Source organism: Fusarium mangiferae (genome assembly GCF_900044065.1).
Source record: "Fusarium mangiferae strain MRC7560 genome assembly, contig: FMAN_scaffold017, whole genome shotgun sequence".
Lineage (NCBI taxonomy): Eukaryota > Fungi > Ascomycota > Sordariomycetes > Hypocreales > Nectriaceae > Fusarium > Fusarium mangiferae.
The window spans coordinates 776294-792712 of record NW_024573937.1 but is presented as its reverse complement, the minus strand read 5'-3'; the positions used below and the strand labels follow the sequence as shown (position 1 = coordinate 792712).

The 16419-nt window shown below is 47.4% G+C and overlaps 8 protein-coding genes across 8 annotated transcripts; 4 read left to right on the top strand and 4 right to left on the bottom strand.

Moving 5' to 3' along the window:
- Nucleotides 1-170: 170 nt before the first annotated feature.
- On the bottom strand, nucleotides 171-1001 carry FMAN_03701 (uncharacterized protein; the record flags this gene model as incomplete). The annotated part of the gene is made up of 1 exon (XM_041824414.1): nucleotides 171-1001. One exon carries the CDS (start codon nucleotides 999-1001, stop codon nucleotides 171-173), a length of 831 nt encoding a protein of 276 aa, XP_041689896.1.
- Nucleotides 1002-2579: 1578 nt separating this feature from the next.
- On the bottom strand, nucleotides 2580-3119 carry FMAN_03702 (uncharacterized protein; the record flags this gene model as incomplete). Its single annotated transcript, XM_041824413.1, has 3 exons — nucleotides 2580-2775; nucleotides 2863-2974; nucleotides 3029-3119. 3 exons carry the CDS (start codon nucleotides 3117-3119, stop codon nucleotides 2580-2582), a joined length of 399 nt encoding a protein of 132 aa, XP_041689895.1.
- Nucleotides 3120-3900: 781 nt separating this feature from the next.
- Nucleotides 3901-5577, top strand: FMAN_03703 (uncharacterized protein; the record flags this gene model as incomplete). The annotated part of the gene is made up of 3 exons (XM_041824411.1): nucleotides 3901-4386; nucleotides 4446-5192; nucleotides 5248-5577. The coding sequence occupies 3 exons, from the start codon at nucleotides 3901-3903 to the stop codon at nucleotides 5575-5577; spliced, it is 1563 nt and encodes a 520-aa protein (XP_041689894.1).
- A 1053-nt stretch (nucleotides 5578-6630) lies between these two features.
- FMAN_03704 (uncharacterized protein) lies at nucleotides 6631-8062 on the top strand (the record flags this gene model as incomplete). Its single annotated transcript, XM_041824410.1, has 2 exons — nucleotides 6631-6765; nucleotides 6866-8062. The coding sequence occupies 2 exons, from the start codon at nucleotides 6631-6633 to the stop codon at nucleotides 8060-8062; spliced, it is 1332 nt and encodes a 443-aa protein (XP_041689893.1).
- Nucleotides 8063-9524: 1462 nt separating this feature from the next.
- FMAN_03705 (uncharacterized protein) lies at nucleotides 9525-10517 on the top strand (the record flags this gene model as incomplete). Its single annotated transcript, XM_041824409.1, has 1 exon — nucleotides 9525-10517. One exon carries the CDS (start codon nucleotides 9525-9527, stop codon nucleotides 10515-10517), a length of 993 nt encoding a protein of 330 aa, XP_041689892.1.
- Nucleotides 10518-10680: 163 nt separating this feature from the next.
- On the bottom strand, nucleotides 10681-12741 carry FMAN_03706 (uncharacterized protein; the record flags this gene model as incomplete). The annotated part of the gene is made up of 1 exon (XM_041824408.1): nucleotides 10681-12741. The coding sequence occupies one exon, from the start codon at nucleotides 12739-12741 to the stop codon at nucleotides 10681-10683; it is 2061 nt and encodes a 686-aa protein (XP_041689891.1).
- A 434-nt stretch (nucleotides 12742-13175) lies between these two features.
- Nucleotides 13176-14944, top strand: FMAN_03707 (uncharacterized protein; the record flags this gene model as incomplete). The annotated part of the gene is made up of 3 exons (XM_041824407.1): nucleotides 13176-13497; nucleotides 13545-13975; nucleotides 14042-14944. 3 exons carry the CDS (start codon nucleotides 13176-13178, stop codon nucleotides 14942-14944), a joined length of 1656 nt encoding a protein of 551 aa, XP_041689890.1.
- A 95-nt stretch (nucleotides 14945-15039) lies between these two features.
- FMAN_03708 (uncharacterized protein) lies at nucleotides 15040-15723 on the bottom strand (the record flags this gene model as incomplete). Its single annotated transcript, XM_041824406.1, has 1 exon — nucleotides 15040-15723. The coding sequence occupies one exon, from the start codon at nucleotides 15721-15723 to the stop codon at nucleotides 15040-15042; it is 684 nt and encodes a 227-aa protein (XP_041689889.1).
- Nucleotides 15724-16419: the final 696 nt, after the last annotated feature.

Genomic DNA, 16419 nt, shown 5'->3' with positions numbered 1-16419 from the left:
TATTATATATAATTAACAATAAGTATAAGGGACTTTGAGTAGAAGATAGTAGTTCCTTTTGTATACAATATGTTTAAAGTAGTCTATAATATACTTCTTAATTCACTAGTGTCCTATATAAGTCTGATGCAAAGCTTTACATCTCTGATGCTTGGAGGAACAACCACTACTTAACCAAGTGCAGGAATAAGAAGCCTGTTACCACCATTCGCACTAACAGCAGCCCCATTAACCCACCGACCCTCTTCGCCTGCAAGAAACCCAACAACGTAGGCAATATCATCAGGAACGCCAATTCTATCTCCAGCGGTTGTGTCCCTGATCTGCCCGTCCAGAAATCCCGGGGGCATCATGTGCTGGCTGGCCTTGATCGAGTCCGTAGCTGTAAGACCAACAACGACACTATTGAAGGTAGCGTTTTTAGACTTGGAAAAGTTCTCAGCGAACGATCTCGTGTAGCTCTGGAGGGCGGTCTTGCTGGCTCCGTATGCAACGGTTGGATCAGCGTTGCCCTGGTAGGCCAGAACGCTAGAGATGTTGATCACACGGCCTCCATACTCAGGTAGATGAGGTAGAAGGGATGTAGTGAGAGAGACTGGGGCGTAAACGTTGGCTTGCATGATCTCTAGAAAGATGTCCAAGGTCGTGTCTTTGATAGACAGGACCTTAGTATGGTCGGCCAGGACGGCGTTGTTGACGAGAATATCGATAACTGTGGTGTCTAAGCGCTCTAAGGTCTGTGCAATAGTTTTAGGCCCAAATTCAGGATCAAGGGCGTCTGCTTGGATGGCTACTGCCTGCTTCACCCCGAGCTCCTGACATATCTTTAGGGTTTCCTCCGCAGCCTCGATGTTGCTTGCATACGTGATGGCTAGCTTGGACAAGCCTTTGCGTGCCAAGTTGATCGAGATCGCTTGTCCAATGCCACGGGAGCCTCCAGTCACAATGGCGGTCTTGCCAGCCAGTGACCAAGGCGCATCAGAAGAAGGAGGGGCGGACATTTTGATGGATTTGTGTGTGGTTAGCTTTGGTTTGATGTAGAAAAGTATGTTGATTGATCTGATTGTTATCGAATCTTAAGGTGACTTCTTGTATTTATAGTGATTCTAACTGATGTCCCTCTGGTCTGATGAGCCGGAATTAGCACATCTTTGATGCCGATACCCAATAACTTCAAAGTCCGCTCGCTGAAGTCGACTACAAGCTGCGAGCGGAGCGGACAAACTGGCGGAGTATGATGCCATAGCACAAAGACAGCCAAGTACAGAGACAGTGGACAGTTCAAGGAACCTTATTTTATCCCTAGCTCAAGCACTGACCAATCATGAATCTTATAGGACCAGGCAAGAGGCAAGTCAGGTTTCTTAGGATTTAACTCTTGCTCGTATCGGATACAGAAAGAAGTTCACAGTTTATATAGTAGTAATAGGCATTCACATTGAGAAGAGTAATGACTAATTACAATGATGGCTGGTTTGAAAAACATATCGCATGAAAATTACAGGCTCTGAATGTCGCCGAACAAGTGTCAAGTTGCTTCAATTATGGCATGATAGGACGGCGTTGGTATTGCCCTTTTCTTGCCAGTTATGACCAGGCCATGTAGGAGGTTAGCTTTGCCGAGGGCTAAATGCCGACGTCTCAGCTATGCGGTGGCCCGGTGGGGCTCTCTAACCAAAATTGGCAACGCAATACGTTATCGTATTAAATACGAGGGCGCTACTACAGAAGCGCTTCTCTGGCCCGTGCTCAACTTGCTCTCTAAACTCTACCTGCCTTTACCTAATCGAGACTGGCCAGCTGCGAAGAGCGTTGACATCAGGACTTAATGCAGCCTTGAACGGAGTTAACGGACCTGAGGCACTGGTGCAAAGATGCTTGCACTCTAAACTCCACCTGCATTCACCTAATCGAGGCTGGCCAACTACAGAGAGCTTTAACATTAGGACTTAATGCAGCCTCGAGTAAATAATGGAGTTAACGGACCTAAGGCACAATTAGGACGATCCTTTGTCACCTGTGTCCTTGGAGTCTGCTCGCGATCCTACTACAGCCACCTTGGAGAGATCGGATCTCAGTGGCAATAGATGCCTACTATCAAAGGTATAGTTTTTCAACAGTACGATTGACTTGGTCGTTGACTCTCCAGCCAATCTACGATGCTTGCCACGGAATATAACGTCTTTGGGAGGCTTAGAGTTATTTATATCTGATATTTTGGCTGATGCGTTCTTTAAGGGCCTCATTCTAGGTCGTGGCAGAAACCACAGCAATAGGAAAAACCATAGAGTGTCCCAGTATACATCTCTGAGGACTATCGGAGAACTGTATGCGGGGAATTCTAAGACGTGGCACCTCTCCCACTGTATAGAATGTGTGACAGAAACCCTCAGTGGTAAGTGCAGACTGGCTTATGAAATACTAAAGACATTACAGCCCTAAATTACGGCAATATAAAGTGTTATCAGCACCCAATTCATTAAGCCCTATAGCACTACTATAATGAAAACAGATACCTCTTCCCTGTTTCTTTCTCTCTACCTTAACTAATTGCCTCCCTGCCACTCTTTTAACAGGCCTTAGGGCATCTTCATGCCGTCTGCTACCGGCTGATATCCTTGCGCGTCATAGGCTGGGACCGTGCGGACTTTGACCTCCTTGTCCTGCTGAACGAGAGCGCAACAGAGACACCAAAAAGAGGTGCAACAGTCACCCATTCCACTTCCTTCAATTCCATACTTTTCACGGATTTCTCGGCGTTTCATCATGTTATAACTTTTGGCCAATTAAACATATTAGCATGAACATACATCTCGCTAATTCACCTAGAAGCGATAAGGCAGGGGAGGGAAAAGTTCTTACATCCAACCACAACCAGTAAAGGATTGAATAGCGCAGAAGATCGCGCAGTCAGAGTTGATGCTTTCAATCGGCCCAGAAGGGTTATCCAAACGCTGGGAAGTACGGCCAAAGACTGAGTGGTGGTTCATGTCAGCAACAGTTAGTGAACAAGCTCTTGACAACTTACTAATGCAAGGTAGACACGTGCTAAGCAAGCAGGAGTCAAGAGGTGAGCAACATCCACTAAGTCCATTCTGCCAATCCTGTGATTGCGACATGGTCAATTTGGAAAAGGAAAGGAGCGACAGAAAATAGTTCATAAAATGAAAGACTTAGAATAATAGATGCAGTAGTTTTAGCTTCTGATGTGTTTTTCTATCTGGTGGTAAAGCGAAATCGCGAGTATTAGTACTTATTGTCTGTGTGGTCAATGCTTTCAGGGACACAGCATGCTCTATACTGGCCATGAGTTGTGTCCACCAAGAAGTTAGTAAATGAAACATAGTATGTAGAAAAGATTGTGAAGACGAAATTTCCAAGGATCGTTTTGTCCACGGCCTGGTGGAAACCCTTTTGACTAAACCAATTCGAGAACAGTATCGACCTGTCTATTTATCGTATTCGATACGGGGAGGGATGAGGCGAGAAAGTGGATCCCATCAAGTATTCCAAGAGGCGGGGCCCTTCGTAGCTCATTTCTTCGTGGATTACGTAGTCTATTTCACCCTTGACTCGGCCTCCACGCCCTCCACATACACTCACTACACTCCTTAGTCTCGGCTTAATATATGCTTTCAACCTTAATGCGGCAGTGTCCTCCATATATCGTATTGGGTACGGATGTCAAGTACCATTCTGCTGCCGAAATGACGGACACTGGAGACCAAATCTCGAATTGAGTTTATTGAGAATACGTTTTTAATTACCTAAGAAATACTGGGCACTCTATTGTCGTCATCCAAAATTATGACAGCATAGTCATGTATTCTTTCTATATATAGGGACTGAAGCCAGGCTTTGTGTTGTGCTATAACCATCATTGTCTACTATTTTCAATACATGATGACTTCCATTTCCGCCATCGCGAGCCGCTGCGTGGCCTCTACTTTTGCGACCCCGACACTTGTTGGCGCTGAATTTCTGTCAATTGAAGCAAACGTCGTGCCAGACTATAGCTTTGACGTTCCGCATGGCTGGACGTACTCACAGCCAGCTTTGAATGTCAAAAACGTCACTTTCTGTAACGTCACCGTCACCTACACGCACCCGGGCCAGAATGATACTATCCACGCCGAAGCTTGGCTTCCCACTCAGGAGAACTACAACGGGAGACTGCAATCTCTCGGGGGCTCCGGGTGGACACCGGGTCGTTTCGTCTTGACTTATGCAGGAATGATCAATGCTGTGGCAAACGGGTTTGCCTCGATCACCACCGATGCAGGAATACCTACAGTCGCTAATCCTGTCGAATGGCTGCTGGCCAGTCCTGGCAACATCGACACAAATGCGCTGCAAAACTTTGGCCAGGTTTCTTTGAATGACGAGGTAAGATACTATTAGCAGAGAATACTCAAACTTATTGCTAAGTCGTGTTTTCACTTTAGGCTAGCATTGCAAAGCAGCTCATTAAAAGCTACTACGGCAAAGCTCCATCATATTCATACTGGAACAGTTGCTCCCAGGGAGGCCGCCAAGGACTGAAGCTGGCTCAGCAGTATCCTTCAGCCTACGATGGGATCATTGCAGGCGCTCCAGCTATCAACTGGGCCGAATTCTACATGAACACAATCTGGCCCACTTTCTACATGGAGTCTACCCAGCAATTTCCGCGCGACTGCGAGCTGAATGCTATTACCTCCCTCGCCGTCTCAACTTGTGATGAGCTGGATGGTGTTAAGGACGGTATCATCAGCGATGTTGATGGTTGCCGACGACAATTTGATCCCTTCAAGCAGGTTGGGAAGACCTTCAACTGTTCGACCATTGGTTCAGAAATGAAGATCAGTCATGCCGCTGCAGCGGTTGCCAATGCCTCATGGAGCGGGCCCCAGTTCTCTAATGGTAAATTCATGTACTATGGTTACGAGATCGGGAGTGATCTGTCCACAGTTGCTCCAACGACTTGCAATGGTACTATCTGCACAAGTGGAGGACAAGGCTCTATTCAATATGCTTACAGAGCTTATGTCAAGAAAGATATGACAGCCCAGTTGAAGAATGCGACCGGCCGAGACTTTGATACAATCTTCCGAAACGTGAAGCAGATCTTCGCTTCTAACCTTGAAACCAACGAGATCGACTTGCGCGACTTTAGGAATGCCGGAGGCAAGATAATAACTTATCATGGGCTTGTAAGCACAATGTATTCTCTGCCCTTCAAAGTCCTCTTTAACTGACAGTGGCCAGGCTGATCAAAGCATTTCCCCAGGAGGGACGCTCCATTACTACAATCAAGTGTCAGATTTTGTCGGTAACATCACCTCTTTTTACAAGTATTATCAGGTTCCTGCGCTTGGGCACTGCTGGGGTGGTAATGGTGGCCAACCAGAAGCATTATTTGATCAACTTCGAGCTTGGGTTGAGAATGGTACGGAACCTGAGTCCTCACCTGTGGTTATAACGAAACCAGACAACACGACTCAACAGCAAATTCTATGCCCGTATCCTCAGAAAGCTACGTTCAACACCCTTTGTGAAAGGAAGAATTCTACGGCGTGCTGGACCTGTGTTCAATAAGTGTTCTGATTTATATTAATTATCTGGAGTAGGAGGGAAATAAATAGATGCAGCTGGACGTACACCACAAGTCTACTCCAATAAACAAGGTGCCGGGCTCAGCAATACTGGGAAAGATTATTAGCATAAAGTCATGACGTCCTGCTCTGACCTTGCTTTTGAAGAGAAGGGGTGACCCTTTTTGTCTTGGGTTAGGTTGTATCAGTCTCACTACTCTATTACCTGGCCATTGTTCCTGTACTGCCAATTCTGCAATGCGAACACCATCTCGCTCTCCATTCCGTTACTAGTCGCAAAAGCTCCTGGCGAGTACTCTTGCTAGTATTAACAAGCACATGTCTAAGTGACACCAGATCTTACGTTCCGCACTGATGTCCTGTTCCACCGCCCCAGATTGCATTGCCCACCATTTTAATGACTGTGGGAACTGACCAATCTAGGGTCTCACAATTAGAAGGGCACGCTGGGGGCCAGTTCGAAGCATGGTCTGTCGCCTGAATGCGGAACCTAATATGGTGAATATTTTGCCAATTCGACCGGCAACCTCATGAAGTCAACGTGTTCCTAAGGTGGCTCTGTACCTTTGCCGTCAATCTGAAATTGGAGGAAAAGAAACTACTGTGAACAAACGAGTGGCTTCCAACATCGTCAACTGATCTAAGACTCAATCCAACGTTTCGTAACTTATTAACAAAAGCAGGCATACTGGCCTAGCTACCAGTAAGGATAAAAAACCTCAATACAGAGTATTGTAGTATCAAGTTTAACGTTTATATTACTATTATAGCTTTTACTATAGGTTAAATACCTACTAAGTTGAAACTTAAGTTATAATATACAGGGTAGGCTAGAGATATATTGGGATCATGTGACTAGCGACGTGGCTCGGAAGAACTTGTACCGGGAAAGTGGGGCAGTTTTCTGAAATTTACTCTATTTCTCCTATCATCAATCAAACTCCACGCTGTATTTACACAGATCTCACGTAATTGGAATACGGCCTTATCTATTGGTTCAGTCTTCTATCCAGCTGCCAGTCCCTTCTCAGTAATTATGGGTAGTGAACAAAACACTGCGTCGCACGTACAAGATCATACCTCATCACGATGTCCCTGTCGCCCTATGCAACGCCGGGCTCACCAGAAATCTCGCAACGGATGTCGCAATTGTAAACGTCGTAGAGTCAAGGTACGTTGTGTTGTATTCTCATATTCTCTGTTTATCTCAACCATGCCGTTCTCGCTTTTCTTTGACCGGGCTGAGTTGATAATTTTGACGTTATTGCCAGTGCGATGAGGGAAAACCGAGCTGTAGCAATTGTATCCGCTTTCCGTTGCCCTGCGACTTCAGTGTCGATCAGATTGCCTCAAACAACATCGTCCCAGAAGTTCCAAATGCCTTACCTGTCGTAACCACAACCCTCGCTCGAAGACGTGGCCGGCCTCTCAAGATTGATAAGTGGATTCTAAATTCCGAAGCCTCCGGCCACAGAACTATCGCGGAGCCAAGGCTTTATTTTCCGATGCCAAAAAAGATTGCGGATCCATCGCCGCCCCTGAACACCAAAGACCTGGAGCTATTACACCATTACATCACAAATACTTCGCTCACGCTCGGGGATGATATAGTCCTTTGGCGTGATAAAGTCCCGCGACTTGCTTTCGAGTACCCCTATGTCCTCCGACTCCTTCTCGCGATGTCTGCTCTGCATCAGACACGACTCCACGCTCATGATTCCCTTGTTAGCCAACAACTTGCCACTGCCCACCACAACATGGCCTTACGCGAAGTGACCGGGTTGCTTCCCGCCATCAGTGGCAAGGACTGCTCAGCATTGTACATCGCCACGGTGCTGATATGCAACTATCACTTTGCAAAACCACCAGTAATTGACAATGAATCAGACATGGTTGAGGAGATAGGTATTGCCTGGTGGTATGTCTTTCGAGGCGTGCGCTATGTTGTAGAGTCAATGGGAATGGAAGCTATATTTTCTGGCCATATCGGCCCGTTCCCTCCAGAAACATCTGGAGGAGGCCCAACTGATCCACTGAAGGAAATTGTCGACAATGGGTACATTCCATGGGAGAGACCATTGGCCAATCTGGCAGTCTTGTTCTCCAGTTCCAACACACTAGGCTCGGAGAGTTTGGTAGTGGCTTCAGAGGCGTTGATAGACTGCTACCGCGAGGTGTATGGCACCGCCGACAAGCCAGAATATCGAACGCATGGTAAAACACATGTTGTTATGCGTTGGCCGTGGGTTCTCGAAGATGACTTCGTAGGCAAAGTGCAAAACCTGGTACCGGAAGCCTTAATACTGCTTGCCTACTTTGCCGTTTTAGTACAAACGCTAGAACGCTTCTGGTATATGAAAGGATGGGCCCAACATATGATAATGGGCATTGAGAAGAAGCTTGATCCGGCCTACCTTCAATGGATACAGTGGCCTCGAAACCAAATAGGACTGGAACGTACAGTTTAGAGGTCAACCACGACATAATAGCGACGCACCGAGTTTACAGTATCGAAACCATGAAGACACATACCAGGTTTCTGGGTATCTATGATTGACCAATGTATTTGGATTGAGTATGAAAAATCTGTTTGACAGCTCTTTATCACCATATAATCAATATTAATAGTTAATCTAACTTATCATAAGCAATTGCATATATTTAAGTTTCCATTCTACATATGTGTTCTGTGATGTCAAGGTAGGGCAGTATCAACGTAGCTCCTAGAGTCAATGTTATAGATTGTTACATAGTTGCTTTGCTTGGAATACTGGGACTAATTGCAAGCTACTGACTGAGACTATGCTAGCATAGAAACACTCAGGAGCTCTGAATTTGTTTCATGACTTGATCGAGGTCAGGCACCTTTTTTACCACATCATGCTGAAAATTGGGTAATCCATATAATTTACCGAAATAGAAATCAACGAGACTGTGTCTCTGAATAAGGGAAGCCTTTATGTCGAAAGTAGAGGTTTTCATCTACCAGAAGCTCCAAAGGGTAAATGGGAAAGACTAAGTTTAGTGGCTTGAGCTAAGCTGGTATTGAATGTTTTTGTGATGACATTCAATCATGGCTTTCAACTTTGTGAACAATATTTATCTCAGTCTAAGTATAAAAACACGACGCTATGTGCCGAGAATAAGGACTTTGGCACGGAGATGGCAGCGAACTTTCGGACTCAGACTTTTGTTAATGGATGGTAGATGGGTAAATGGTGTGAGCTTAGATACTCTCATTACCCTCTAGGAAAGGAAAGTTTAAATGATTGACTAATTTTAAGTGAAAAATTTGGGCTCTCAATTCTGGTTCGTGCTGCCTGAAGGGACACTCAAGCACCATGGCCCCAACTATCTAGTTTTGACGATATGGCGCCTGGATATTTTTGGGGTGAAGTTTGGAAAAGCTTAATCAGAAGTCGATGCCGTTGTACAGTCAGGAAAGAGGGAAAAAAGACTGGTTGAAGGTAGGAATTTCAGCGACAGTCCATATGCTTACTAAAGACCTCCGTGACTCATACCGGTGACACCATCACCTGTGTCAGAAACCTCAACCTTAACCTTGTCGGCAGCGAGTAGTTTTTCAGCAAGGAAAAGTTACTTGCGCCTTTTAAAAGAATGCAGTCAAAGGCAAGACAGGCTAGGGGATGAAACGATACTCAGGACCTTGATCCTAAATGGCAAAAAGACCTAGGTAACTTAGCATAAGCTTAGGATACCTTTTGCTGAATTTATTTTGACAGTCCTAAGCTTTATTGCTCCCCGAGGCCAGTTTCGCACAAAAATTAGTGTTTATGCACCAAACTCTACAGTCATTGCCTATAAAGCAAGGACTTTTCAGGCCCACGTCCGGCTACGACAGAACTTCCAACTTCCACTTCACTAATCACTGCACAAACACAAGATCGTGTCGCTTGTCACTGAACAGCCATGGACCTCCTCGACGAACTCGAAGCCATGGCGCAGGCCGCATCAGGATTTCAGGACGACAACATCCTTCAATCAACTATCACTCGGTGGCAAAAGCTGTTTGGGTACTCGCCCGCAGTGGCCGAGAGAAAGATTACGGAGCACCGAAACGATCCCTTGCGTTTCACTGTTTCTGAAGATCACTGGACTGTTGTGCGAGACCGGATGGAGGCTGAGGGACACGACCGCGAGTCATACGAGCACTCATACAGTCGTACCTCAGGTGATATAGCCACCCAGAGCCAGGAGATGCCTATGGAGGAAAGGCGAAGGCTTCGAGCCGCTAACTTCTTGATCAAGCTCGAAGGCCCCTTGAACAGTGTCCAAGCCGTGATTCAAGCGGCGGGCCTGTGGTGTCCATCCTCGACTGAAATTCTTGCTGCCACCGACATATCTGGACGACCCTGTTCGTTCTTCAAGATCAACGGGATGGATAAGCTGGCCATTGAAGGATGGCTTAAAGAATATCCTCACCCCGGTTTTCGACCAACCATTATTAAAGATCCCTATGCACAAAAGGATCTCTCGCCCACTTCTTTGTACCCAACGTTGGGCATCGATACAACACTGCCCCAGTTTCGACCAGGACCAGCAGCGACACCTCGCCCTTTACAAAACGAATGTCCAGTCTGGTATTTCTTCTACGGGACGCTTACTGATCCATACTTTCTATCGAAGCTCTTTGGTTCCAACTTCCAGGCTGAATACCATGCAGCCACGATTCGAGGCGGAGTTTTGAAGACTTGGGCAAGGTATTATGCGTTGGTGGACGATCCAAGTCACACCAACTTCGTCCATGGAAAGGCTCTTCTCGTCGAGACTCGAGAGCAGGAGGAGCGTCTACGGGCGTACGAGACGAATGCTTATGAAGTGGTTCGATGCAGTATCGAGATAGGTTTGGAAGAGCCGATGAGTGGCCTGACATTTCGCTTCATCACAGATATCATGGATTAGTGGAACAATATGGCTGTGCTTTTTATTGTTACATTACGACATATTAATTGCGGCTTAAATGAGGAGTACATATTCATCGCTAGAGCTCAGAACATACGAGTCATAAGGTGTCTGTTAATTGCATCCCAAAGCGCTAACAAATAACCCTGCGAAGACGGCCCCTTTAATCAAGCAAGGTAAAAGAACCTGTACAGCATCCATTGTCCGCCTTTGCAATGAACACAATGAGGAATTGATCCCTCGGGACCTTCGCCAGAGCCGGATACTTATCGCCACGCTTAGGTCGAGTGAGGCGGCCTGTCCATACCCAGTTGCTTCCCGTCCAACTGACAGTGGAAGTTGGCTCACCATTAGCAAAAACATCTAAAGCGATTGAGGACTCATTTGAGCCTGCCAAGTGGCAAGTTCCCGTCACCTTGACTACCCGAACATCTGAGTCAGCTGAGTCCTCGCTGACAGATGTAATCGAAGCTATGTCGAGAGTTGGTGTCGCAATAGCAGGAGATGCAGGACTGGGGAGAGTAATGCGGATTTCATCTGAAGGCAGTGACGGAGCCAACGGGGGAATCTCCCGGCGATTCGTGGCTCTCTCGTAGGCAAAGGCATAGCTCAGTAGGTTGGAGTCGTCATACGCTTTGCCGCAGAAGTTGAGTCCCACAGGCATCTTCTCCTCAACAAGAGTCCCCATAGGTACCGTTATACAAGGAACTCCAAGATGCTTCAGTGATCGCCCGCCGTTTGCATACTTGACTCCATCACGTAGTGCAGACATCATCGACTCGTAGCTTTCATCCGAATCAGCCAGCGCAACATCTCCATTGGTCGGGAACACCACAGCGTCGTAGTTGTTCTCGACCATCCAATCCTCCAGGTACTTCTTTCGCATGGCCTCCAAAGCCTGGAGCGCCTCCCGACACCCAGGTAGGTCAGCGAGGCTCTTGTCCCCCCAGCTCTTCACTGCAGCGACCATGTCCTCGTAGCGGACCTGATTCTGGGACTCGCTGTGCTGAGACGGGTCATCCATTGGGGCAATGTGAGGGTGAATCTTGTCAAGCTCCACGCCAGTTGTGAAGTTTGGTATATCCTTATCACCATTGCTGCGGAGGAAGCTGTTCCAACTCAAGGCAATCATCTCACACCGCTCAATCGCTGGCCATTCCTCTGGTAGATTGGGAACATTCATGCTCTGACCAGGAAAATCCTGTCTGGTGTAGTTCTCGAAGAGGGGGAAATCCGTCTCAATGACGGTGGCACCCAGCTTCTCGATGTCTGCTCGAGCTCTATCCCATAGCGCTCGAACACCCGCCGAGCATGCGTTCTCCGGTTTGGCACCTTCAACCCCAATGAAGCATTGAGGGACAGCCACTCGTTTGTTTCGCAGGGCGTCTGGGTTGGCTAAGTTGAGATAGTCTGATGGGCGAATGTCGCTAATCTTTGGAAGTGGCACGTATGGCTGTGAACGCCAAAAGTCAGCGTCGCCGGTAGTGTCATCGTCCGCGACAATAACATTAAGAACGTGAAATAGGTCTTCCATAGTCCTCATATGAGGAACGACTTGGTCGCAAGTTGGGTACAAAGGCCATAATCCTCGGGGAGAAATAACACTGCGGGATGGGGCATACCCAACCAGTGCATTGTTGGATGCTGGCGAGCGACCTGAGGTCACGGATTCTCCAGCGAAGCCAAAAGCAGCCAGACTCGCGGCGGTAGAGACACCACAGCCGTAGGAGGAGCCAGATGCATAAGCAGTGGGCATATACTTCTGATTATATGGGCTCTCTGACCGTCCGTACAGTCCACGCTGACAGCCGCCGTCAGCCATCGGGGGCATGTTGGTCTTGCCAAGTACGACAGCGCCTGCTTTGCGAAGCAGCTCGACGATAGCGGCGTCAGAGGTAGCTTCGAGCTTTGCAAATGCCGGGGATGCAGCTGCGACTGTCATGCCTTTAACCTTGTAGCTGTCTTTGACAGTAAAGGGGATACCCTCTAGAGGTCGCGGCGGTTTTCCGGACGCACGGTAGTCATCCGAGGCCTGAGCTTCAGCAAAGACATCTGCGTTTATCAGAGTAACGGAGTTGAGACAAGGACCTCGACAGTCATATTTTCCAATGCGGTGCAGGTAAAGCGCGACAAGCTCAACACTTGTGAGGGCTCGAGTATCCAGCACCTGTTTGAGATCGCCAATGGTGGCGTCGAGTAGGTTAAGCGTGGTTTTGCTGGTCATTTTGGATGAATTGTATGAAGAGTAGGTAAAAGATGACAGATGATCAAGACTCAAGATCTTGGACGAGGACTGTGGTAATCCAGATGGAAGGCATCACTTATATACATGCAGCTGCAGTCTACCAACATACTTTCCGAGATTGATTTTACAGTTCTGGATCTGTCTCCGAGAATGAGTTTAGGGTCCTTCGGCATTATCTTCGGAGAAGGGCTGCTTAGCAAAAGAATGATTGGCTCCGAGCTTCATCTTCGGAACAGCTAAGCCCTATAGGGAAGGTCATGGCGATTCTCAAGCCCCCATGACTGCGGGGAATGTCCTACCCTCCAGCCAACATCCATAGATCAGTAATGTCTTCCGAAGTTGACACTTCAAGTGAGCCCTTCCATGTTCGGGAGCCACTCAGTTCGCGGTTCTCATCGCATCCGTGAGCTACAATGACAGGACCCGGAAAAGCCGCATGCTGCTGGACATGCAAAATTAGGCATGTCAAATGCGACGGGGCACCAGTCGCTTGTTTTCAATGCAGCAGCAGAGAGATTGAGTGCCACGGATATGGATCAGTTCCGATATGGATGGACGGAGGACCAAACGAAAGGCGTGAGAAGCAGCGCATCAAGCTGGCTGTAAAGAAGAACTTTAGAGAGAAAAAGAGCCTTCAGGCACGGCGACTAAGAGATCATAATCGGACCGCTAATCAAGGACAGAGCCTATCAAGCCATGCTGAACAAGGCAATCAACCTGGCAACGCTTCTCAACGTAAGTACTTTCTTATCACCATTTGAGTGCGATACTGAACTCATCAGCAAATGTCATCTCAAGAAACGAGCCATCTCCAATCTTGACTCCTCAATCTTTGCAGAGCCGGGTCCTCTCAGGACAGTCATTCGCCGAGCCACTTCACTACGATGAAGCCAGTCTCCTGATGCACTACCTAGACCATGTGTTTCCTTACCAATACCCTTTCTTTGATAAAGCAAGGCTGTCTCGAGGGTGGCTTCTATGGCTTCTCAGTAAAAACGGGCCTCTGTATCGAGCATCTATGGGTCTCGCAGCTTTGCATCAGCGATCATTACTAGGCGGGACAAACAATCATCATCTTGAACTAGAGTTCCATACCAAAGCGGTTAGACAGTTACAGGACTTTGTCTCATCTATCGATATCAATGAGCTGCGGCCCGAAAACGAGACTCTGGTCGAGATCATCACCTGTGGCATAACACTTATTAGCTTCGAGGTATGTGTGGATATGGGCAATAAGGGTACTCGTGAAGCTAGAGGATCAAACGCTGAAAGACAACAGGTCCTTCGAGGAAGTATCACAAACTGGCAACCGCATCTAACCGCCATGTCCTCAATCGCAGCCATGATGCATAATCAGCCTTCGGTTCTACAACCAGCGGATCAGCTTCCTATCCCGCTATTCGAGGGCAAAGCTGCCGCAGCCATGGCCTTTCATCTACCAGTCCTGCTTTGGATGGATTTGCTAGCCTGTGTAGCCACGCGGGAGGCACCGAAACTTCCATACGATGAATGGCTAGGACCTAACTGCACATTCCAGCTCGCACATATCATGGGCTGTCACAACTCAGTGATGAAAGGCATAGGGGACATCGCAACTTTGAGTCAGTGGAAGTCTGATGGTGCCGAAAAAGGCACTCTCGACCTTGAGAGTTTTCAGACGAAAAGACAACGGATCGAAGATGAACTGGAGAGCGTCATGGATACAACTCCTATGGCCTCAATGGGATCTCAAGGAATCTCTTCCATGATCCAATCATCAAGTCACATGAAGTCCGAGCAGCGGCCGGAGCAAGATTCTGTCACTCGCATATTTGCTGCCGCGGCATTGGCTCAGCTCGCTGCTTTGACTGTCGAAGTCTCAACTGACATCTCAATGACCGTAGTAAGGAGAAGCGTGAGCCGAGTGATTCTAGAGATCAAAATGGCACCCCAAATAGTGTCTCCTCGGCACCTGAGCTGGCCGATCTGCGTTGCTGGTTGTCTGGCGGATCAAGACCAACAGCCATTCTTTGAAGCCTTGCTGAGTACTGTTTTATCTGAGGGAACTGGTATGATAGGGAACTGTGGAACGGTTCGAGATATCTTGCGAGCCTGTTGGAGAAATAAGGCCGAGCAGCCGGATCAACAGTGCGACTGCAGTAGTGCTATGAAGCAGTTGGATATCTATGCCCTTCTTATATAAGGTCAAAAAGAGACTTCATGGCTTCACAAAACCTTTAGGGTTGCTCTACTATCACCAGGGTCGCATAGGTATATTAAGGTGATTAGAACTAGACTTCAAGCTGTCAACAACTGCTCATAAAATCCACCAAACCCAAGCTCCTTGTTATGCAAATGAATCTCAAGAATCCAGTGCCTCTTATTCCCATCCTTGCCAACCGTGTCCATAGAGTTGTTATTCCCTTCCGCGATGTAAAGGGTAATCTTGTCCTTGGGAATGCGTTCATGCGGAAAAGACCCAACAATATGTCCCGCAATCGGCGCACCAAACTCAAAACCCTCCTTCTCAGCAGCTTCCTTGGCAATATTGTAGAGTTGTTCTCCCGTCATATCTGGATTCTCGCAGTACTTGGCTTTGACGTCGATCCAGATTGGCTCGAGGGCGTCGCGCAGCTTGATCTTATTAGGGTCGTTTCCCAAAACAAAAGTGCGGCCAAAATCAGCCTCCCACTCTTCAAAGACAGGCCCAAGGTCGACGATGAGGATGTCATCTTGCTGAATAATCCTGTCGGGAGGGTTATCCTCGAATGGCCTCAATGTGTTGGGCCCACTGCGAATCACTCGTTTGTGCCAATGAGTCCTCACGCCATGACGCTCAGCACCGAGAGCATGGATTTCGTTGTTCAACTCTTTCTCGCTGATGCCAGGGCGGATCAGACTTTTCTCGATCTCGTTGAATAGCTCGACAGCCTTTTTCTCGGCATCTCGGAGTGAGGCCGCGCGTTGTTCTTCAGCGGACATTTGTGAACGTTTGACTGTATTTGATAGAATAGGATGGGACAGGACAATGAAGGTAATTGTGATGTGCTGGACCACTCATAGTGATGTTATTTGTAACCAGTAGAAAGCTGACATAACCAAAAATTATCGGCGGAATGATTATGCGGCTATCTGCCAATGGACAGGTTCCTGTAAATGCCATATTTAGGGTAGCGCTCTCCGCTGTCGGAGTGCCTCGTACTGTTTTTTGCGCCCTATGCGGGTTCCCGTGAGATATAGCTTGTCACGCTTGACGAGCTTCGCGAATGAGTTGCTGGGCATAAATGCTTCGTTTCACTATTGAATGACAATAGATACTTAAATCTCTAGCTGCGCTACCCCTCATTTTCAGCTCGAAAGCCATTATCGAAACTTTTGTTGGTAACTGAGATCTGAGTTGGTACCTAGAAACCTGATCTCTCAAGAGACAACAAAGACAGTTTAAAATGAAGATATGTATTGAAACTGCTTTCTAAATATCGAGGGAGGAGCCGTAGTTGTTGGTGCCTGTTAAGCGTCAGTAAGAACGGATAACATGATTGATGAAGGGAAATTGAGGATTAGAAAGAGCACCATCGAAAGGTCCTAAGTCAAAGCCAGTAACTGCAAAAAGCCCGTCTCTTCGTGTAAACCCCGAGCTTGAAACCATTGTGTCTCTCAACTGCATCTCGATGTGAT